The sequence below is a fragment of the Elephantulus edwardii genome, unplaced genomic scaffold, assembly GCF_000299155.1.
Source record: "Elephantulus edwardii isolate Elephantulus edwardi_28Jun2011 unplaced genomic scaffold, EleEdw1.0 scaffold00182, whole genome shotgun sequence".
Taxonomy (NCBI): Eukaryota; Metazoa; Chordata; class Mammalia; order Macroscelidea; family Macroscelididae; genus Elephantulus; species Elephantulus edwardii.
Genome location: NW_006399932.1, coordinates 3,725,376 through 3,749,619, shown reverse-complemented (window position 1 = coordinate 3,749,619; position 24,244 = coordinate 3,725,376). Strand labels below are relative to the sequence as shown.

General features: G+C 40.6%; 1 protein-coding gene across 1 annotated transcript in view; it reads left to right on the top strand.

The window, feature by feature from the left end:
- The window catches only part of JAZF1 (JAZF zinc finger 1), a 499,696-nt gene that overhangs the window by 423,577 nt on the left and 51,875 nt on the right, over positions 1-24,244 (top strand). Inside the window, exon 3 of the mRNA XM_006896121.1 lies at positions 637-833. Coding sequence (XP_006896183.1) covers positions 637-833 — 197 coding nt within the window. The remainder of the gene's footprint in view (positions 1-636; positions 834-24,244) is intronic.

The following is a 24,244-nucleotide window of genomic DNA, read 5'->3' as shown; positions in this document are numbered from 1 at the left end:
GTAACTATGCGCCTCATCCTGCTCTCTTTTCTTGATCCTTCAGGGGAAGCTTTCTTTGCTCAGTCATCTGTCCATTGTTTGCTACTGTGAAAGGAATGACTGTAAGCCCAGAGTCTTTTCCTTCAAGTTAAAGGCAAAGGAGGCCATCGGTCAGCCAAGAAAATGTTAAAAACTCAAATTAAAATATGATAGCACTGAGTAATATAAACTAAAGTTTTAATGAGACCATCTTGAGTCACAGCCAGTGGTATGACCAATAAATACTGCCAACCTGCTCAAGATGAATGTACTCTTTACTTTGGAGTGGTCTGGCATTTTGAGGATGAGTTAGGCTTCCTGTGGGTTGAAAGAAAGAGGACTTTCTAAGAAAGGAAGTCTTAAGGCATTCATATGGGTAGAAACCTGTTCTAAGTGTGTAACTTTTCCAGCAAAGAAGTATACACCAAGAAGAAACAAACATTGGGGAACTCTTAAAACAACAAGCTACAAAATTACCTCATTTTGTAGGAAGAAGAAATCATCCATTTTTAAATTGACCTCTGAACAAGCACCTTTCTCATAGTCTAACATCCAGCGAGCTCAGGTCACCGTGCTCTGTAAACAGCATGGATCACTTACCTTCCCTTGTTACTTTAGATTCATGACAGATGCTGCCCGCCGAGAACAGGAGTCCCTGAAAAAGAAGATTCAACCGAAGCTCTCACTGACCCTGTCCAGCTCAGTGTCTCGAGGGAATGTGTCCACTCCACCACGCCACAGCAGTGGAAGCCTTACACCCCCCGTGACTCCACCAATCACCCCTTCCTCTTCTTTCCGCAGCAGCACTCCAACAGGTGAGTAGCTTAGTCCCCACAGTGGGCAGTGGGAGTGTGTGTGAGTGTGTGTGACCCACCTGTCCTAGGGGAGGAAGGAGCAGGGACTGATGGTTCAGACCCACTGCTTCCTTGGCCCTTTACTGATCTCTAGAATATATTGACATAGTATTTTCAGATGCTTCATTTGCATCTGAAAGTTGGACAGTAAATAACCTAAACTTAAGAAGAATTGATGCTGTTAAATTGCAGTATTGGCAAAAAGTATTGAATTTTCTGTGCACTGCCAAAATAACAAACAAATGTGCCTAGAAGGAAGTGAAACTAAGGTGCTCCTTCGAGGCAAGGATAGTGAAACTTCGTCTCGTGTACTTTTGAACATGTTCTTAGAAGGAGTCAGTTCTTGAAAAACACATCATGGTGGGAAAGCTAGAGAGGAAGATCCACAATGGGATGGATTGACACAGTGACTTTAACAGTAGACTTGAATATGGCAGAGATCTTGAGGACAGAGCTGGATAGTACAAGATTCTGATCTCTTGTTCACTGGGTCACTAAGAGTCACAGTTCACTCAGCAACATCTAACAACAAGAAGAAGAGTACATTGTTTCATTCTCTGTTAATACAGGAAATATTTGCAGATTATTATTAACGTATTTGTGACCGTGTTGTTGTTGTGTACCATCGAGTCTGAACCAACTCATAGCAGACCCTCTCGTGAGTTTTCAGAGGCAGTTAATTACATGGGAGGAGATTGCCCTTCGTTCTTCCATGGAGCAGCTGGTGGATTCGAGCCACGTGCCTTCAGGATTGCAATGCACCTTCTTGCCTCTAGGCCACCAGCGCTCCCTATATGTGATCATAGAATATTTTTAAAGCCCTTATCATTTGTTATGTGTGGGTGAAATGACATTGTCTTTGGTCAAGGGTGTGGAATTACGATCGATGAAATAGCATTTTTTTTATAAAATGTCATAAATCAACTCTGACACATAGTGACCTTAGGTACAACAGACTAAAGCCTTGACCAGGCCCGCACCAGCTTCACCCTCTTAATCTCTGCTTACTTAAGACGTAGTCACTATGTTAAACCATCGTATTCAGGGTCTTCTTTTGTATCAGTTAGTATTGAAGTTGGGTGTCTAGATTGGGTCCTCATACTATTCTATTTTTGAGATTTTTCCATAATAAAATTATTTTTTAATAAAAAAAAAACCAAACAAAATATTAAAGTGCCTAACCAATGCTTTTTACTGTGTGGATCACAATAAGCTGTGGCTGACTCTGAGAAGAATGGGAATCCCAGAACATCTGATTGTGCTAATGCGAAACTTATACTCGGACCAAGAGGCAGTTGTCAGAACAGAGCAAGGAGACACTACGTGTTTCAAAATCAAGAAGGGGGTTCATCAGGGATGTATTCTGTCTCCGTACCTTTTCAATCTGTATGCAGAACAGATCATCCGAGACGCTGGGCTATACGAAGAGGAATGTGGCATCAGGATTGGTGGGAGAATCATCAACAACCTGCGTTATGCAGATGACACAGCCCTGCTTGTTGAAACTGAGGAGGACCTGAACCGCTTGTTGCAGAAGATCAAGGACTACAGCCTCCTATATGGACTGAAGCTAAATATCAAGAAAACAAAGATTCTAACCACTGGGCCAATTGGCAGCATCAGTATGGATGGTGAAGAGATTGAGATGGTTCACAGTTTTAGTTTACTTGGCTCCACGGTCAACACTCTTGGTAACAGCAACCAGGAAATCAGGAGACGAATTGCATTGGGAAAGTCGGCTGTGAGGGACCTCTCAAGAGTACTGAAGAGCAACGATGTCAGATTGGAGGCTAAGGTGCGCCTGATCCGGGCTATAGTCTTCGCAATTACGTGCTATGCATCAGAGAGTTGGACAATGACTAGGGTTGATAGAAAGAGAATTGATGCCTTTGAGCTGTGGTGCTGGAGAAGAGTGTTGAATATACCATGGACTGCTAGGAGAACAAACAGGTTCATCCTGGAGAGGGTGAAGCCAGAATGTTCCCTGGAGTCAAGGATTCTGAAGCTTTGTCTGACATATTTTGGGCATGTTGCAAGGAGGGACTGGTCCTTGGAGAGGGACATCATGTTTGGCAGAGTGGAGGGGCGGCGAAGGAGAGGAAGACCTTTGATGAGATGGATCGATTCTGTGACTAGAGAGGTGGGAATAAGTGCGTTTGAGATGGCTAGGTTGGCACAGGATAGAAGAGCGTATAGAGCTCTTGTACATAGGGTCGCTATGAGTCTTAAGTGACTCATGGTACATAACAACAACAACAACAACCAGTGCTAGACACTATGCAAAGCTGAGCTACAAAAATGGACAAAAAGGAATCTTCTCTTCTCTCTCTTGTCCAATAACTTTTGTCCAGAGGAGAACTTTGGCATTCTAAGGGGCTAATAAGAACACTTCTGTCTTCCCCTCGCAAATATTGGTGGCTGGGAGCCTGTTGCTCAAAGCAATTAGAACCTGAAAGTGAGTCTTTGAGATTAACGGTAGGTTAGAGGCTGGAAGCCTCTTGTTTAAAGCAGTTAGGACCCAGAAGGTGGGCCTTAGTGATTGCCAGATATTTTAAACTTGAAAATAAAAAAAGATCCAAAGCAAGTGGCGGTGCCAGGGCTGCTGCACAGCTAGAAGAGCCACCGCGTTCTTGACGGTAGCACGTGCCCCGAGCTCTCTGCTTCCCCCGCCCACCAGACCGAGGCAGCCGGAGCTCTACCCGCGGTCCCAGCAACAACACTTAGAACAGTCCAATAAAGAGACATGGCCGGGTGGAACACCTACATCCACAACTTCATGGCGGACGGGACCTGTCAGGACGCTGCCATCTTGGGCTTTAAGGACTCGCCCTCCGTCTGGGCCGCTGTCCCCGGGAAAACCTTCGTTAACATCGCATCAGCTGAGGTTGGAGTTCTTGTTGGCAAAGACCGGTCAAGTTTTTTTGTGAATGGGCTGACACTTGGGGACCAGAAATGTTCTGTGATCCGGGACTCACTGCTAGTCGATGGGGAATATACCATGGATCTTCGCACCAAGAGTACTGGCGGAGCACCTACCTTCAACCTTACTGTCACCATGACTGCCAAGACGCTAGTCCTGCAGATGGGCCAAGAAGGTATCCACGGTGGTTTGATCAACAAGAAATGTTATAAAATGGCCTCTCACCTGCGGCATGCCCAGTACTGATCTCGTCTGCCCCTTACCCACCACTCCCCACTGCTTTTGCACCCCTATCCTTCCCGTACACATAACACCGTTTTTATTTTTTGGGGCCATTACCCCACATCCTTTATTGCTGCCAAAACTATATGGGCAGGGGGCAGTGCTGCATGGACAGATAACCTCCCCCTACCCATACCCTTCCTGTGTGTGGTTTGAAACTTTTTGTTTTTTGGATTTTTTTTTCTGAATTAAAAAAAGATTCTACTAAAAAAAAAATCCAAATAATAGCATTTGCCCAGGAGTAAAGCTCATAAAGCAGGAAAAGATAGGATAGAAGGTCAAAGGGAAATTAGAAGCACAGGGAAGAAGTGTGGAGAGTACTATTACAGTTGTCATCATTGTGTGCTATAGAGTCACAGCCAATTTACAGAAGACCCACCAGTGGATTTTCAGAGGCAGTAAATTGCGTGAGAGGAGAGATTGTTCATCCTTCTCCCATGCAGCAGCAGCTGGTGAATTCAAGCTGCCTGCTGTTGAGATTGCAGCACACCTTCATACAACTAGACCACCAGAGTTCTTTTCCCCTTCCAGTGTATTTGCCCTAATTTAACTTGTTTCCTGAGCTGTCCTTCTAAGCTTACCTGACTAGAGAACAGACCAGAGTTCCCTCGGGCTAGATGCAGCTGTATACTCTTACATACTCAATTCCTTCTTCCAAATCCGTGGACCCATTAAATCATTGTTCCTCCCTGGGCAGCAGTAAGTAGAAAAGGTTGGGAGTCTTCTTCTACTCATCTGTGTAGCAGGGAATGTTGCCTCCTCTTCCTCACTGTCAGAGGCCATATTGTTGTTAGGTACCATCAGGTTGATTGTAATTCAGACCAACCTCATGAGACAGAGTAGAATCACCACATAGGATAGGCTATAATCTTTAGGGAAGCACATCTCTACATCTTTTCCCTCCAGAGCCACTGCATGGATTTGAACTGCCAGACTTTCGGACAGCAGCTGGGCCACCAGACCTCCTTAGTAGAGGTATCTCACTGTTATGGCTGTTGAGCTGGACCCAACTCATAGCTGACCCTCTCTGATTTGGTAGTAGCTGTTTTTTATGGCTGAGGAAATTATGAAAGTTAAACTTGTTTCTTTAATATAGTGATTTTCTAAGCTTTTTTTTATGTGCATGATTATTTTCTATTTGCCAAATTTGATTACTGTGTTGTTGTTAGGTGTTGTCAAATTAGTTCTGATGCTTACAGACCCTGTGCAAAAAGGAAAAAACACACCCACAACAGAACAGTGGCCTTTGCCAGCCTCACAGTCATCACTGCGTTTGAGACTGTTGTGGCAGCCACTGTATCTATTGGTCCATCTAATTGAGGATCTCCTGCTTTGCTTTGCTTTTCTTTTCCTTTCCTTTCCTTTTTTTTTTAATGTTCTTTCCCAAGAATGATGCTCTTTTTCTCCAGGAATTGCTCCCTCCTGATAAATTGTGAAAGTATCTGAGATGCAGTCTTGCCATTCTTGCCTCTAAGGAACATTCTAGCTATACGTTTTCTGGGATAGGTGTGTTACTTCTTCTGGTAGTCCATAATATACTCAATATTCTTTCCAGCACTGTAATCCAAAGACATGTTCACAGTCTTTTTCATTAATTGTTCCACTTGCATATGCATATGAAGCAATCAAAAACTCTGTGACTTGAGTCAGGCACACTTTAGTCATTCAGAAGACATTTTTCTTTTTAACACCTTAAAGAGGTCTTTTGCAACAGATTTGCTCAATATAATATGTTGTTTTTGTTATCTTAAATACTGCTTCCATGGGTATTGATTATGAATCTAAAGTAAAACTAAATCCTCTTTGACAACTTCAGTTTTCCTTTGTTTATCATTATACTGTTTATTGGCCCAATTGTGAAGATTTTTGGTTTCTTAATGTTGAGGTGCAATCCATTGTAAAGACTGTGTAGTCTTCAATCACCATCAGTAACTGCTCAGCAGAGAAGTTGTGTGTCATCTGCATATTGTAGGTTATTAATGAGTCCTTCACCAGTCCTCATTCTTCTCCATATATTCTCCTTTCTCATATTATCTGCTCAGCATAAAAACTGAATCTGCATGGGGAAAAGATACAATGCTGACACACACCTTTAATCTTTCACACAGAGCTGTTGTTGTACAACAGTACAACTCATAGCAACTCTATGAACAATAGACTTAAACTCTGTCCTATCCTGTGCCATCATCATCATTTCTGACATAAGCCCATTCACTGTGTCAATCCATCTGGTTGAGGGTCTTCTGCTTTCTCATTAATCTATCTTTCTAACTATGATGTCCCTCTCCAAAGAATAGCTTCTGCTAGCAACATATGCCAAGTACATGAGACAAAGTTTGTCATTTTTGCCTCCAAGGAACAATCTGTATGCACTTTATCCAAGACATATGTTTGTTCTTTTGGTGGTACATGAAAGATATTCAGTACTCTTTTCTAATACCACAGCTCAAAGGCATAAATAGTTCTATCATCTTTATTCACTGTCCATTTCTCAGATGCATAGCAGAGCAAGTGATGAAAAGACCATAGACTGAATCACACACACTTTAATCTTCAAACTGATATCAAACTGATAAATTGGAGAGATCTCTGATAATATATTTTCCCAATGCAATACATGTCCTGATCTCAAAGGGTGTTGATTATAGATCCAAGTAAGTTTCAATCTTTTCTCCATCTGTCGTGATGTTGCCTGTTGCTCCAGGGTGAGAATTTTTGTTCCCTTGACATTGAGATGTAAGTCATACTGAAGGCTGTCGTCACTGATCTCCTCCAGCAAGTACTTCAAGTCCTCCTCACATTCAGTGCCGACTGTAGAACAGACCATCAATTACACATGTACAAGTTCAAATTGAGTCTAAAGTAAAACAAGTCAACAAGAACCAAAATATGTTCTTGAGTCTATCCTACTTGAATTTAAAATTCATCTCAACAATAAGTTTGAAGCATTGACCAACAATGATTGAAGAACAGTTGAGTTGTGGCATGGCATCAACACTATCACCCATGAAGAGAGCAAAAGGATCACAAAGACAGAGGAGAGTGAAAAAGCAAAATGGATTTCAGAAGAGACTGAAGAAAACTGCACTAGAGTGTTGAGAAGCTAAAACGAAGGGATGAGATATTGATGTAAAAGAGCTAATCAGAAGATTTCAAAGGGCAGCACAAGAAGACAAAGCAAAGTATTATAATGGAATGCGTAGAGAGCTGGAATTGAAGGATAAAGAGGGAAGATCAGCATTTCTCAAGCTGAGAACCAAAAAAACAAATTTAACCCTCGAAGTGCAATACTGAGAGACGCTATGGGGAAATCTTGAATGATCCAGGAAGAATTAAAATAAGGTGAGAGGGCTCTCATCCATCTGTCCAAGATGCTGAAGGGAAAGAAGACCAAGGGGAAGAATGAGGCCCCAAGGCCTGCTGTGGTCAAGAAGGAGGAGGCCAAAAAGATGGTGAATCACGTGTTCAAGAAAAAGCCCAAGAACTTTGGCACTGGCAGGACATCAACCCAGAAGGGATCTTACCCACTTAGTCAGGTAGCCTTGCTACATCCAACTGCAGTGGCAAAGGTCAGTCAGTCCTCTACAAGCAAATCAAGGTGCCACCCACCATTAACCAGTTTACCCAGGCCTTGGACCACCAGCCTGCTACTCAGCTGCTGAAGCTGGCCCACGAGTACCAACTGGAGACTAAGCAGGAGAAGAAGCAGATCCTGTTGGTCCAGGCTGAGAAAAAGGCTGCTGGCAAAGGAGACGCCCCCACCAAAAGACCCCCTGTGCTGCGATGAATACTGTCACTGCCCTGGTGGAGAAGTGGAGCCCATCAACCTGGTGGTCTTTCTGCTGGCCTTGTGTCTTAAAATGGGAGTTCCCTACTACATCATCAAGGGCCAGGCCAGGCTAGGCCACTTCATGTGTCAGAAAACCTACACCACTGTTGCCTTCATGCAGGTGAACCTGGAAAACAAATGCACTCTGGCAAGTCTGGTGGAAGCCATCAGGACCATTTACAATGACAGATAATGTGAGATCTGCTGCCATGGGGGAGAGAACATCCTGAGGCCCAAGTTGGTGGCCCTCATTGCCAAACTGGAGAAGGCCAAAGCCAAAGAACTTATCACCAAACTGGTCTGATGTACACAATGATTTTTCTGTCCATAAGAATTGGAAGCAGGAGTGGCATCCACTTTCTGAACAATATGCCTCTAGAAACTTTATGAACTTTGAGAAACAACGATAGTTATAGAGGTTATAGAAACGCTTCAGGTATTTTGTTTGTAGGCTTACTATAAGTCATGTTTGACTCAACAGCAATCAGCAACAACAACACAAGAATCAACTTATTCCATGATCTGCTGGCAACAACAAAAAGAAGATGAAGGGAATACACAGAGTCACTGTACCAAAAAGAATCAGTTGACACTGAAATATTTCATGAAGTACTGTATGTTCAAACTGCACTGAAGGCATTGGAAAAAAATTAGGATTCCCTAGGAATCACAGGGATACCAAATGACATGTTTCAACTAACAGATGCAGTTCTGAGTATGCTCACCAGTGTATACCAGGATATTTGGGGGACAGCTGCCTAGACAACTGACTGGAAGATAGCCATGTTTATTTCCATTCCCAAGAAAGATGATCCAGTGGAATGTGAAAATTATAGAACAATATCATTAATATCACATGCAAACAAAATATTGTTGAAGATCATCCAAAATGGCTAGAACAGTACCTAGACAGAGAACTGCCAGAAGTTCAAGCTGGATTGAAAAGAAGTTGTGGTACTAGGAAGATCATTGCTATTGTTAGATGGATCCTGGTTAAAAGGAGAGAATGCCAGAAGATTGTCTATCTGTTCTTTATTGATTATGCAAAGGGAAGGCCTCTAACTTTGTAGATTCTAACAAATAATGGCTAATACTGAGGAAAAATGGGAATCCCAGAACACTTAATTGTGATTATGAAAATCCTATACCTAGACCAAGAGGCTGTTATGTGAACAGAGTAGAGCAATACTACATGGTTTAAAATTAAGAAGAGTGTACAACAGGGTTGTATTGTCTCTCCATACTTATCCAGTCTATGTGCTGAGCAAATCATTCAAAAACTGGTCTTTATGAAGAATACTGTGGCATCAGGATCAGAGAACTCATTAACAACCTTCATTATGCAGATGATTGACACAAACTTGCTTGCTGAAAGTGAGGAGAACTTGGAACACTTGCTGCAGAAGATCAGAAACTACGTCACACCATGCATACAGGGGATACTTGTTTGACAAGACATTTTGTGTGCAGCTCAGGATGGGGAATAACAAATAAATAGGATACAGTTGGTGGTAATTGATAGTAGATACTGAACTCTGACTTTTAGCAGCAAGTATTACCTCATACAAGTTATTAATAATACCCATGATAGTAGGGTTTTGCCTAAAATATATTAACATGTTTATTTTTGTTAAATATGTTAACATATGCATGCATTCAGTAACTTTTCAGCTCTTTGGTTTGGAACCATTTATGAACTTACAGACAGAATCCAGAGCAGTTCTGGAGAGGATGCATTGGTTGATTTGTTTTGGTATTCATCCATTTCCTTAGGCAATCCATGATGAATCTCTTCTATTCTGCAAAGAGATTTGTGTAACATTAATGATGTAAATCTAAGGAATGATAGAGGATTTTGTTGTGAGACTGTAGTGTAGTTCTGCCTTCTTTTCTGGGTGTTTCTACAGATAATTGTCATTAATTATGGAGGCAGTAACTACCTGGGTAAGTTTTATTCCTGAGGTGATGTGGACTGACTCACATCCAAGACCAGATAACCGTGACTGCCCCAATTAGTAAGGGGTATCTTAGAACTCCATGAAAAGAAAGACAGTTGAAAAGTGAGAGTTTATTAAATTTCATGTAGGAATGCTTGGAAGAAATCGAATCATTTCCTTTCCTTCGGACATAAAGAAATCTTTCTGACACCTAGCCTATTTTAGCAATTTCCCAGAGAGAATTAATTTATGTTGTGGTAAAGATGTATCATTTTCAGTCTGTCAGGATCATTGGTAAATTATTTGCTGCTTGAGGAACTTTCCATATAAACATCAAAAATTAGCAGGGGAAATGGTTTCCTAAACCCCTCACTCGGTACAGTTTTGATTGTGTACATTTTTCAATGTTTGGAATGTTATTTTACCTGTAGTTAGAGAGATCAACTGCTTTTGCCTGACTAATGTGGTTTCAGTCACTTTCATTGCCAAGTTATAAATAATATTCTATGTTTCTACTGCCTAAATTCACTCTCCTAGGCTCCATATTCAATCTGTGTTCCTAATTCAGAATATTCACTAGTAGCAAAATTAATTCCTAAAATAGTCTTCAGAATAGACTATCATGAGTAGACTGAGTTGGAGATTCAACTTCATTTTAGAGTCTTCGAGTATTTGATATATTCTTGGAATCAATATTTTTATGCAATTTTTAAATCCTAGGAGAATCCTCCTTTTAATTTTCTTTTAGTATCTAAAAAAGAAAGTATTTGCTTAAGAAATGCATATGCAAAACAAGGCCCACTAACACTTACTTAGAACCAACTCATTGCTGACTCTCCATTGGGTTTCCAAACCTGAAAGTTGCATGGCAGGAGCCTGCCAGTCTTTGTCTTGTGGAGCTGCTGTTAGATTCGAACCTCCGGAGAGGCAAGATCTCTGGATTAGCAGTGAGCCTCCTTATTGACTACACCTAATAATTTAAATCATACAGGCTTTACAGACTGGGCAACCCTATTCAGCTCTGTTATTGTAGTGTAAAAGCAGCAATGTTGTTGTTGTTATATGTCATTAAGTCTATAATGACTATGAACAGTAGTTTTGAACTCTGTCTTATCCTGAGCCAATCTCACTGCCTCTGACAACACCTGACCCCATGGCCATAGTCACTTTGTCAGTCTATCTCCTTTAGGGTCTTTCTTTCCTTTGCTGACCATCTACCCTTCCAAGCATGATGACTTTCTCCAAGGACTCCTGGCAACATGCACAATGTATGTGAGACGAAGTTTCACAGTCTTGCCTCCAAGAAGCAACCTGGTTTAATCCTGTCCAGGACAGACCTGTTTGTTCTATTGACAGTCCATGGTATGTTCAGTACTCTTCTCCAGCACCACAACTCAAAGGCATTGATTCTTCTTCTGTCATGCTTAGTCATTGTCCAGTTTCGGATGGATAGCAAGCAATTGAGAAGACCATGGCCTAGAAATACATAAAAGAATGGGTATCGTATGATCATTGAAAGTATACGTGCAGACTCCTGGAGCATTATGCCCCATTTATTATGTATAAGGGAGATCTGATGACCTAGTGGCAAGAAGCTGTGCTGCAATCCAAAGGCTCACCCACAGTTTGAGACCACCAGCTGCTCCAAAGGAGGATGGGTAATCTCTTTCCATGCAGTACTGCCTCTGTAAACCCACTGGAGGATCTGCTATGGGTCCTTCCAATAATACAGTAAGCAACAATAATTATGTGTATGTGATCAAAGTGATGACGGCAATTCAAAAGATCAGAGTTTTTTCCTCAAAAGAAATCTTGGAGAGTGAGCAAGTTTAAGCTAATTGTATAGAAACCACTCAAAAAAGGAGGGTAAGAATGTAATCAGTGTCACTGAATTACACAAGTAGAAGTTGGTGAATTGGTACACATTCTGCCATGTATATTCTCAGTACCACCAGGGTCCCTTAACAAAATTAAATTAAATAAATACTTTTAATGGAAAAAGATGGCAGACTTGTGGGTGATAGTTGGCTGACTGCTGATTTAAATCTTAAGAGATCTATTTTGATGATAAATGGGATTAAAATATCTGTAAATAAAATATTAAAACAGTCCATACTTTACTCCTCTAAAAGAAATACTATTAGAGTACGATTGCTAAGGAAGAAAAGAAGGCAGTCTTTGTTGAGTGCTTAAACTAAGTACTTTGTGTCTGATACTGTTTTTAATCCTAACACCAGACCCACTAAGACAGAAGTTGTTCTCATAAAATAAAAAAGAAATAGAGACTTGATTAGGTTGAATAACCTACACAGGCCCATCAAGTCTTTTACTCAACAAGTGTGGTCTTTCCAGTGTGCCCAATACTTTCTATCTTCATTCTTGTCACTGCATTATTATCTCTAATAAACGTAAACTCCAGCATCCAGTTCTCAAAATTACTGTTAACTTGGCGTTTCCAAAGTTGAAATAGTAGGATTCTCTGGAACTGTGGTTCACCTTCAGCTATAGTGACTCTCCCTCTGCCATCCAAAGAGCATGCCCCAAGCAGAGCATGTTTAGCTGGGATTTTCTTTAAGTGTGAGCTGGAACCAGCTGCAGAGAGCCAGCTGTTCAATATTCTGGATTCATGAAGCTGTTGATACCTAGGAATTTGGCCATGAGGCAAGTTGTTGTTTTTGGTTTTGTTGTTGTTGTTGTTATGTGCCATCAAGTCGCCTACAACAGCTCTAAACCCTGCTCTATCCCTTGCCAACTTATTGTCTGCAACACACCTATTCCCATTACCCCCGTCACTGAATCAATCCATCTCATCAAGGGTCTTCCTCTCCTGTGCTGTCCCAACCCCCTTTCCCAAGCATGATGCCCTTCTCCAAGGACTGATCCCTCCTTGCAACATGTTCAAAGTGTATCAGACGAAGCTTCAGTATCCTTGCCTCCAAGGAGCAGCCTGGCTTCACCCTCTCCAGGATGAACTTGTTTGTTCTCCTAGCAGTCGATGGCATATTCAATATTCTTCTCCAGCACCACAGTTCAAAGGCATCAATTCTCTTTCTGTCATCCCTAGTCATTCTCCACCTCTTTGATGCATAGCAAGTAATTGCAAAGACCATGGCCTGTATCAGACACACCTTATTCTCCAGACTGACATCATTGTTCTTCAGTACTTTGGAAGCGTCTCTGACAGCAAACTTTCCCAATGCAATTTGTCTTTTAATTTCCTGGCTGCTTGTACCAAGAGTGTTGATTGTAGAGCCAGCCAAGCATACTGAAGCTGTCAACAATCTCAATCTCTTCACCATCTATCATGATGCTGCCAATCGGCCCAGTGGTGAGAATCTTTGTTTTCTTGATATTGAGACTCAATCTGTATTAAACAGTGAAGTCTTTGACCTTCTGCAGCAAGCGGTTCAGGTCCTCCTCAGTTTCAGCAAGCAGGGTTGTGTCATCTGAATAACACAGATTGTTGATGAATCTACCTCCAATCCTAATGTTGCACTTCTCCTCACAGAGCCCAGCCTCCCAGATAATCTGTTCCACATATAGATTGCAAAGACATGGAAATAGGACACATCCTTGATGCACACCTTTCCCAATTTTGAACTATGCAGTGTTTCATTGCTCTGTTCTGATGACTGCCTCCTGGTCCAAGTGTAGGTTTTGCAAAAGCACAATCAAGTGTTCTGGGATTCCCATTCTTCTCAGAGTCAGCCACAGTTTGTGGTACTCCACACAGTCAAATGCCTTTGCATAGTCATTGAAACACAGACATTCCTCTGGTACTCTCTGCTTTCAGCCAAGATCCATCTGACATTAGTTATAATATCCTTAGTGCTATGGCCTCTTCTAAACCCAGCCTGCACTCCAGGCAGTTCTCTGTTGATGGGCTCTTCCAGTCGCTTTTGGATAATCGTCAGCAGAATCTTGTTTGCATGTGATATTAATGATACTGTTCAATAATTTCCACACTGTGTCAGATTACCTTTCTTTGGAATAGGAACAAATATAGATCTCTTCCAGTCAGTTGGCCAGGTGGTTGTCCTCCAGGTTTCTTGGCACGACTTGGTGAGCACATCCAGGGTAGTGTCTGTTTGTTGAAATTTGTCAATTGATATTTCATCAATTCCTGGTGCCTTGTTTTTTTGCCAGTTATTTCAGAGAAGCTTGAACTTCTTCCTTCACCACAGGCTCTTGCTCATACCTTGTTTCATGAAATTCTTCTTTGTCTGCCAATTCCTTTTGGTACAATGACACTTTATATTCTTTCCATCTTCTTTTTTTTGTTACTTTAATCGAGATTTTATTGTAAATTTATAAAGAACTTGTATTTCCATTCATTGCACTGTTGCACATTTTCCTCCCTGCCCTCCTCCCCCTAGTTCATTTTTTCTTTAGGAAAACAGTTCTTTCATTGTTGCGCAGTCCCTCCCACAAACTAATTTACTATGCAGCTCTTATTCTGGACTCTTGTCGCAGTAATAATACCTAATCATATATTCCTTTTATACAGCTCTTTCCCTTGTTCATTTCAATGTCGTGTACATTATTTATGACCTCTTTTCTTAGTTTCCCCCCAACCCCTGTCTGTCCTGTTTTATAACAGTGGCATTATATAGTATTTGTCTTTTTGTGATTGAGATATTTCACTCAACATAATGTCCTCCATGATCACCCATTTTGTATAATATTTCATTATTTTTTACAGTTTCTCTATCCTTTCATTTGTTGATGGGCACTTGGGTTGTTTCCAACTCTTTGCTTTTGTGAACAAAGCAATAGTAAACATGGGTGTGCATATATCTACTTGGATGGATTATTCTGGTTTCCTTAGGGTATATTCCCAGTAGTGAAATTGCTGGGTCAAATGGTATTTCTATTGCCAATTTCTTGAGGAAGTGCCATACTGCCTTCCATAGTGGTTGCACCATTTTACACTCTCACCAACAGTGAATAAGGGTTCTAGTTTCTCCACAACCTCGCCAGCATATGTTGTTTGCTGCTCTGTTGAATTTTGCTTTTCTTGCTGGGGTGAGATGATATCTCATAGTTGTTTTGTCCATCTTCATTTAATGCTTCCTGGATCATTTTAATATTCTTCCCAAAGTATCCTTACATATTACAACTCAAGGTTTTAATTTCTTCTTCAGTTCCTTCAGCTTAAGAAATGCTGAACAAGTTTGGCCCTTTTAATTTTCTAACCCCAGCTCCTTGCACATTTCATTGTAGTGCTTTACTTTGGGATTTTTTAAGAAAAAAGGAAAAAGAAAGTTAATTGAATTTCTTTCTATCGATTTAGCTACCCTTTTGGGGGAATGTTAAAAGGTCATCCCATAATAAAGGCCTGTGTTAGCTTTTGTGTCACTTGTAAGCCATGCTTGCAGCCTGGTTGAGTAAGTAATGGGTTCACACCTCCATCTTCCTATTTCCCTACTAAACCTCTTCAACAGTGGCTTTCAGTCAGGCTGAACATTGACATTACCCGAAGAAATTTTTAAACTGCTTTTATCTGAACTTCACCCCCAGAGACTCAGTTGGTGGATGGGGCTTGCTGGTTGGGATTTGTCTCCCATTACTCCCTGCTGTCAACTTGTAGTGACCCTGTAGGACAGAAGAGAACTGCCCCTTGGGTTTATCAGGTTGTAATCTTTACAAAAGCAGACTGCCTCATCTTTCTTCCAAGGAGTCAGTGGTAAATTTGAACCACCAAACTTCCAATTTGAACAAGAGCTCTTAACCACTCTGCCACAGGGCTCCTTGAATTCTGACCGAAAAGGCAGGATAATTCTAACTCCCAGCCAGAGTTGAGAAACCACTCTTTTAAAATATCTAGTTGCAGTATCTGTGTTTTCTTACTTGGGTAACGTATTTCAACATTGTCTGGAGAAATATACTCCATTTGTTTCGGCTCCAGAGATGAGTCCAGTGGGACTGGACAGATACTTGAGTCTTAATAGAGAAGCCATGAAAAGAGTTGGCTTGATTTCTGGTTATAATAGCATTGCATATTCTCTCCCGGAAAATATTTTTATATATTTTCTTGGCTCTCTAAAGGGGGGGAAATAAGTATTAAACCAGAAAAAGGCACCTAAGAAAATGAAACTGTTTTGTAGTTGTTGTTTTCTTGTTTTAGGCTGACTATAAGTAATGTCAAGTTGTATATTTTACCTATTAATATTAAGCGTTAGTTTTTAGGTTGTTATTTTTTTCTGCTTCATATTCCTTTTCTTTCTGCTGTGTGGTCTCTCAACATGCCTTTATGGCTTTTATAATAAATTATTCAAATTGTAAGTAATTTTAAGATTTCGGAAGTTACTGATACACAGCAAGTCACATTTTAAAAAGTAGCATTTCAGGTTGAGTGTTTTTGGGTTGTGTGTTTTTTTTCTCTCAGGGTAAAAATTGCCTTACAGCTTGACAGAACTAGTGGAATTTTGCTTGGCGTTTAACAGCGCCATCTAATGGAGTTGAAGCAGACCCTCTCCCAGATCTTTATTTTTAGAAACCAAAATAAACTCAAATAAAGACAGAAAACATAAGAAATTATAATTGAGATGAAAACAGACATAAACTCCTATACTTCAAAATAAAGAGAATTGAATTAGAAGGAGAAATTTCAATGAGATAAATCCTATGCTACTTAATGATGGAAAATAAACACAAAAGGAGAAGTGAAATGTTTCAGCTTGACTGATTTTGTGACCTACTTGTAAATTCCTAAGGCAGTGCTTTGGTATTTCTAACGGGCTCTGCCCTAAAGAATTGAATATCTGGATGACGCCTAAAAAAAACATTCCCCAAAATCCTCCTATTAAGAAAATGGTCTGGATTTCTATTTCCCTTTTCACATAAATGTACTATCTTGTAGCTAGAAAATGACGACATATTGCCCCATTATCTAGCTTGGATATATTCAGGGTCACTAACAGTCTTTCCAGACTTATGCTTTGTTTGCTTATTTGTTTGTTTATATCTAAGTTTGTTCTAGTCACTGTCCTTTCATCCTCTCTTTTCATTGACTTGTGAAACCTTCATCCTGCCACCTGATTTTCATTGTCCAGTCATACGGGTAATTCACCTGGCCCTGCATTTGATATGCCTACTTATTTTTATTCTCCTTATGCTACTCAAAACTTGGAGGGGAGATTAATCATGGGGTGAGGGAAATAGAAAGAATTTGTTCTTGAAAACAATATATTAGAATTTTGTAAATAAACTAGTAGAATTTTTTTTTTTTATTTTATTGGCAATAATGGGTTACAAGTTGGGCTGCTAACTAAAAGATCAAGGTCTGTAGTTCAAATCCACCAAGTGATTAAGGGAGATAAGGCAATCAGTCATCTACCCCATAAAGATATACAGGCTCCAAGAGCTGGGGAACAGTTGTCATGGGCAGAGATCCCATGATGGCCAACAGTTAGGTTGTGGGTTTGGTCATACCACTCAGAGTGTAGGTGATACGAGGATAGTGATCATATTTCGGGCACTTTTCCACAAATACACACAACTCTACAAACTAATAATTTTTCTTTACTTAAAAAATAAGATTAAATCAGTGGTTGATCTGTAACAATAATAATAGTTTATATTTTTTTAGAAGACTTTATACTTAGCTGATGGAGGTCTGATGGCCTAGTGGTAAGAAGCTGCACTGTAAACCCAAAGGTACATGGTTTGAATTCGCCAGCTCCTCCAAGGAAGAAGGATAGGCACTCTCCTCCTGTGTGATTTATTGTCTCTGAAAACCCACCAGAGGGTCAGCTATGAATCAGTTCCTACTTGACAGCACACAACAAGATAGTTAACAAAAACTCATTATATGAAATTGAGTGCAAGCATTATTAACAATAACTTTCAAGGCAAAGAAGTTGGGGCCATGTAATAATAACTCATCCAAAGTTCCTATGCTTCCCAAGTGGAGTAGCTACAGTTCCCCATCACACAAAAATTGAACTTCTTTTTTAACTGACAAATATTTGAGCATCTTTGTTCGTTCCAGGCATTTGGAACATTGTTCTAGGTATTGGAAGTCCAGAGAAGCATAATGAGTATCTCCTGGACCTAGAAGATCTTATTTATCCTCAAAATCAGTATAGGCCAAACAGTTCATAAACATGGGATGGGTGTGGGCTAAATAATCAGCATAGATGATTTCCAAGACAAGACAGAGATATACACAGGTCATCTTTCTAGGATCTTCTGATGTTCACATCCGTATGATATTCAATAATTATGAAGCAAATATAAATTCCAAAGGAATTGGAATACCATGAGATCAGAGATGGAGTGACTGGGGAAGTAATTATTCAGCTCATGAACATTCTGAAATGTAGCTTGGAAACGCTTACTGTGCCTGCTCTTCTTTCTCTCAAATGTGTGCCTCTGTGGGATGATTCCAGTTCTCGGATCTGCAAGAGAACTATTCATGGCTGTTTGCTTTGGGACCAGAAAGTCACAGAGAAAAAGAAACACAAGCTTGGGGAACCAAGGATGCCTATCCCTAGGTCAGGCCGAGTTCCCCTTACCTCCCAAACCATTGCCTAACCTCAAGTATCAAAAAACCACTGTTCCCCTCACAATGCTGGCGCAGGGGCTCTGCATTAATCACTTTAATCAGCTGTGCTTTGCAAGCTTATGAAAAAGTACTCTGGCTGCCTGCAAAAGAGAATTATCTTAGCATAAACTACTTTTTCCTAAGCACGTCCTTGTCTGCAGTAGAAAGCACATTTAAGGGCTCTCCTGGGATTCACTTCTGTCTTGTAAATGGAATGTTGGCCCATGCACAGCACCCTTAACTAACAGGTGAATGCTGGTGCCCCTGAAAGGCGCCTGGGCAGGATGGATTCCTAAAAAAGAGGGGAATCACACTCATTTGTAAATGCGCACTGTGACCAATTAGCCTGCTAACAAGCTTCCCAGTGCTTTTGCCTTTCCTTTGGTTTTTAACAGCTTTTACAAATGTATGAATTTTATTATTTAATTTCTAAAATACAAAACACATTTTTCCCCCGTTTGTTGAGGAAATCCTAGTGTCTTTTGAAAAATAATCCATGGTTATACAGAATGAATATAGATTCAGTTCAGAATTGTTCCCTCTTTGCAGCGCTTCCCTGATTCTCACTTTGTTTGTTTTGGGTTTTGTTGGGTTTTTTTTGAGGGGTTGCATTTTAGTTTTGGTTTTTTATTCGCCCCCCCCAATTCCAACTTTGGCCATGAATTTTTTTTCATGACTTTTTAATGTCTGAATGTCCACATCTTTTAAAGAAAGAGTGAAATGTTTTGGAGAAAGCTTGTGAGTCTGGTGGTCATGAAGGTGCCTCTCCTCATTTCTTTCTGATTTCTTCCCTTTGGTCCCCACTCCCCTTGGTGTTTGTCATTTTGGGGTGAAATATCACAATAGGTGAGCAGTTCCTGATCTGAAACTGCATGGCCAAGTATTTATGAGGAATAAACAATTTTTGCATTTAGGATAAGAAATGTGCTATATTTTTATATAATGCATCAGCTCAAGCCAGATCTAGGGCAGCCCCCTAAATAAGCACAGTGTGGTTTGTCCTGTGAAATACTTGCTCATCTTTGGTGAGTGCAATAAGTAAAGGTTGTAAGCAGTCTTGTTTGTTCAGATCAAGTATGACCTGTGGCTAACCTCTAAAAAATGAAACACTTTCCATTTCCAAGCCTTTGGTTTTCAGGCTAAAGTTTGGGGACTCAGGAGAAGGTCCCCTACCACCAATAAAAGCCAGTTTGTGTCTGCTCTGTGAGGGCATGAATGGTATATTTCAGAGGGTGGACTAAAACATAGACCCCAGATTATTACGAGATAGGGTACATGGGTCAGTCAAGTTGTGGCTGCCCAGGATCAAAATCTCAGGAAAGCATCCATGATGAGGCTTAAGCAAAAGATTAGTAAACTGAACTAGGTTTGTTGACCAAGTGTGTCATGCAAACCTGAGTGTCTCTATAAACTTTGGAAATTTGGAAGCCATCAGACAGGTCTGGATTCAAGTCCTGATTCTTGGGAAGTTTGTGACTTTAAACCTCACCAACCCTCAGTTTCCTCATCTGCACATCACTGACAGTGCCAGCCTCCCAGGGATGCTGTGAGGGTTAATAAGGGCAGGCATGGGAAATGCATGGGTTTGCACCGTCTTTACCTAACCTGCTAGTTCTCAGAGGACATTATTTTAAGAAGTGGTTCACTCCACATTCAAGTAATCCTGTCCCAGCCAACCAGCTCAGCGTATTCAGAATGGCTGACTCGTGGTAGCAAAACAGCTGATGTTGTCAGGTTAGTTAGGCAGAGCTTCTTAAAGCAGCTACACAGTATGTTCCAAAAGAAAGGAAATATTTTTGCTATTAACTGAATGCTGCTATTTGGGGTAGACAATGTTTCCCCAGTTGGCCCACACTGTTTGCAGGTTTGCTTTTGGTCTGTGCTAACCTCAAGGAAAGCTGGTTCTAGGAGTATGTATTACAGGTGGTATTTGCTAACAACCGTTCTGGGCAAGGGACACATTTTCTAGAGGGAGGGGAAATATACCCCCTCTCCAGTAACCACAGAAATAAGATTTAGAATGCTTTGAACACATGCAGAAGAAACAGATTTTAGGAATTCTTCCCCCTTCTGTCACTAAGCAAATTGGAATTATAACCAGAAAGAATTTGCTGTCCTTTAGAGTTCTAAAGTAGATCTAATCTGAAAACCAAAATGGCACTATTTATTGTCATTTGTATAGTAACAGTTATAGTTATTCATTATATAACCAAAGAACTCTGATGACCTTGTGGCAAGAAGCTGTGGTGCAGTCCCAAAGCATGGGGTTTGAATCCACCAGCTGCTCCACAGGAGAAAGATGCACAATCTCCTCCCCAGAAACTTACTGCCTAAAAACGTGCATGAGGATCAGCTATGGGTCAGATCCAACTTGACAGCACCCAACACTTTATAACCAGAAGTAAAGTTGTAAAGTTGTAGCAATTTAAAGAAGTTTTTTAACCTTGTTTTGCTGTTCTAGTAATGGTAGTTGGAATAACCCTCTCCCTGGAATTTGGGAGCACTGGCATCCACTTCCTAAACAACATGCCCCTGGAAACTCTATGAACTTTGATAAGTGACAATAGTTATAGGAAAGCTTCTGGCCTTTTGTTCAGAGTTGCTATGAATCATGTTTGATTCGACGCCAATCCACAACAACAACAAGGACATAGAATTAATTCTGTTTCTAATAGAAGCACATCCTCATTAATGAGCTCAGTCCCCTCACACATTGAAAGATTTGCAACATAGGCCCACAGTCAGTGGGTAACCGGTTTGCGCCACCTCGTCTTAACTCTTTTACATTTTAGATGCCCTTCAAGACATGGAGGAACCAGACATTGCACTGGTAAATTTTACATCCAGATTACAGGGAGTGATACTGTCTCAAAACAAGTTCTGCGTGCAACATTTCTGAACAGTATTTCCTTGCTATTCTTCCCATGAAGAGTGGATGATTTCTCACAGCTGCAATCAGAGAGAAAGATGTCACTGCTCCTTCAACCAGATCAGGAGAGTGGGTGGGGCCACCCAGGGCAAAGGGCTGCTTCAAGGCTGCAAAAATCAGGTGAGGTTGACCTGGCACTTGCACTCCAGGTATTTTACCCAAAAGGAATGCTCTGATCATGAACACATACATAAGGATGTTCATAGCAACTTTATTAAGTTTGTCGATACCCATCAGTAGGTAAATGGGTAAACAAATTGTAATATACCTATATAATGGAATTGTTGTGTTGTTGTTGTGTATTGTCAAGTTAGAAATGTCTCATAGCTGACTCTCCAGTGTATGAGATTATAAATCGCAGAGGAGAAGATTATGCCTTTTTCTCCCACAGCAACTGGTGGACTCAAACCTCACATCTTTGGGTTGGTAGCACAACTCCTTACCACTGGCAATAAAAAAGAGTGAAGTTCTGCTACACAAAACACCATGAATAAATCTCAGAAACATGATGAGTGAAAGTCAAACACAAAAGAAAACAAAATAACCAAGGCATTGCCATAGAATTGGTTTCATCTCATGGTGACCCCATATGTGTGGTAGCAGAACAAGTAGTATGCAGTAGTCTGGAGTTTTGATGATGTAATTTAATGTTGTTTTAATTTTACAGAAGTAGATTGCCAGGCCTTTCTTGCATGGCACCACTGAGTGGATTCAAACCACCAGCCTTTCTGTTAGTATCTAAGCATAAACTGTGTTATTCAGGGACCTAAAAGTACATACAAAATTCTAAAACTTGCACCCCAATCAGTGGTGCTAGAAATCAGAGCAGTAAGTGACTCTGAGGAATGGGGATCAACAAAGGAACATTTGGAGGTGATGGCGTTATTGGGGTGTTGGTTACAAAAGTGTATACGTTTATCAAACTCATCAAATTATACATTTAAGATTTATGCCTTTCACTGTGTGTAAATTTCACTTCATTTTTGAAAACATGAAGTGATAGGCCAAGTAGAAATGAGTACTAAGAGTCTGTACCTCTACTGACTCCTTAAAGTAGCAAATCACATTTCTTCTACTATAAACAATCCATTTGAGAACAAAAGAGGTAGTAAATACATGCAGAGAACCAGAGGACGTGGAAATCTCAGAGGACAGAAAATCGCTGGCATTTCCTCTCAATTGAAGAAAGACAGTAAACAGAATCCTTTATTCTTAGTTTTCTTACATTAGGATCACTCAGGAAGCAGTAGTGAGGGCAAATAAATAAATTACAATACAGATAGATGGATTAATGAAAGAGGGAAGACAAAGAAGAGCTAAGTGCCAAACTCTTGGCCTTAAGACACACTTGAGAAGTGGCGGGTCTTCCAGTAGAAAGATTTCCAGTACAAAGAAAACTCAGAATTCGTTTCCTTTCACAGCTTTTGTGAGGTAAAGAGTGAATGCCTCATCATGGTGAGAATTTCACAGGAAAGAAAATGAAAGCTTTTAATTTATTGAGCCCATCCTCTGAAACGTCAAATAAACCCAGTTTCTATGTGTGTAGATAAATAATGACAGCTTAGTCTCAGGCTTAATCTGCAGTCACAGAAAGATGTCTACAATTTCTCTTCTAATAGAAATGTTTTTACTTTTCTTAAAATAATGTTTTGCAAACTGATGCTATCTCGTGGTTAACTGTGCGTTTAGTTATAAACCTCAGTTTCCTCTCTAGTCGCACCATGTTTCTGTTTACTTTCACTCAGGAAAAAGAATATGCCCACTGTTGAGCCTTCCCACTAGAAATCACGAAGGGCTGTATTCTGCAACCATATTTCACCTGGAGCTGGACACGCCACTACTGGCTTGACTTTGACGCTAGATGGTTGTTCTTTGTCCCAGCAGGATCTCTGCACTGACCAAAAAAATATCAAGAAAGAACACAAGATAAAGTTGTTTTAAAGCTCTCAAATTAAGACTGTACTCCTCATACCCTCTCCCTCCCCCCAAAATAATCAGGTCCATTGCTCACTCGTTTGCCAGCCCCATCAGCACACACTTCTCAGTCATTTTCTTTTAGAACCAAGTGCCAGCTGAGAAATGTGAGCGCTGAAGAGAACAGCATTGCCTGGGATACGGTATAGATTTCTGCTGAAAACACAGACCCTCAGTACTCCCGTACACCTCTAACGTGAAGGAGATGCAGATTTAACACCTGATGAATTCCTCCAAACACCCAAATGTGCTTCCAGCAAGCCCTATCTTCCCCCACCCCCAGTCGAAAGCAGAGCACATTAAAATCAGAGAAGCCCTTTCATCTTCGTGGGTATCACGGCAGCAAGCTTACTTTAATGTCTTTTCCATGTGGGTCTAGTTTGAACAATAAAATGATCCTCAGGCGCACCCAGCTGCACAGCATTAAAGAAAGAATCTGCAGAAAAACGAGAAAGCTTTGACTAAGCTAATTTGTTTTTGCTAAAAAGACAGTAAAGGCACAAATTCTCAGTGCTTCTATCCCACGATTTCATTCGAACTCGTCCAAAGAGGAAATGGTGTTTGGCGAGAGGGCGAGTTACAGTCACTGGAACCTATCTAGAGCTATCAGGTACTTCCAACACCTCAGCTTCCAGGCCTGCCTCCGAGTGGAAAACTGGTTTAAATTGATCTTCACCAAACCAGCAACAAGTTGGGTTGATCTTAATCAGATCAAGGATGTGTTTAATACCCAGTGGATGAAATACTGTTTTAAAAAAAAAACAAAAACACACAAAACCTAGCCTGTTTGAACTCTATGTGATATAGAAAAACACAGATATACACAAAACAGCTTTGAGATATCATCTCACCCCAATAAGAATAGCAAAATTTAACAGAACAGCAAGCAACAAATGCTGGCGAGGCTCTGGAGAAACTGGAACCCTTATTCACTGTTGGTGGGAGTGTAAAAT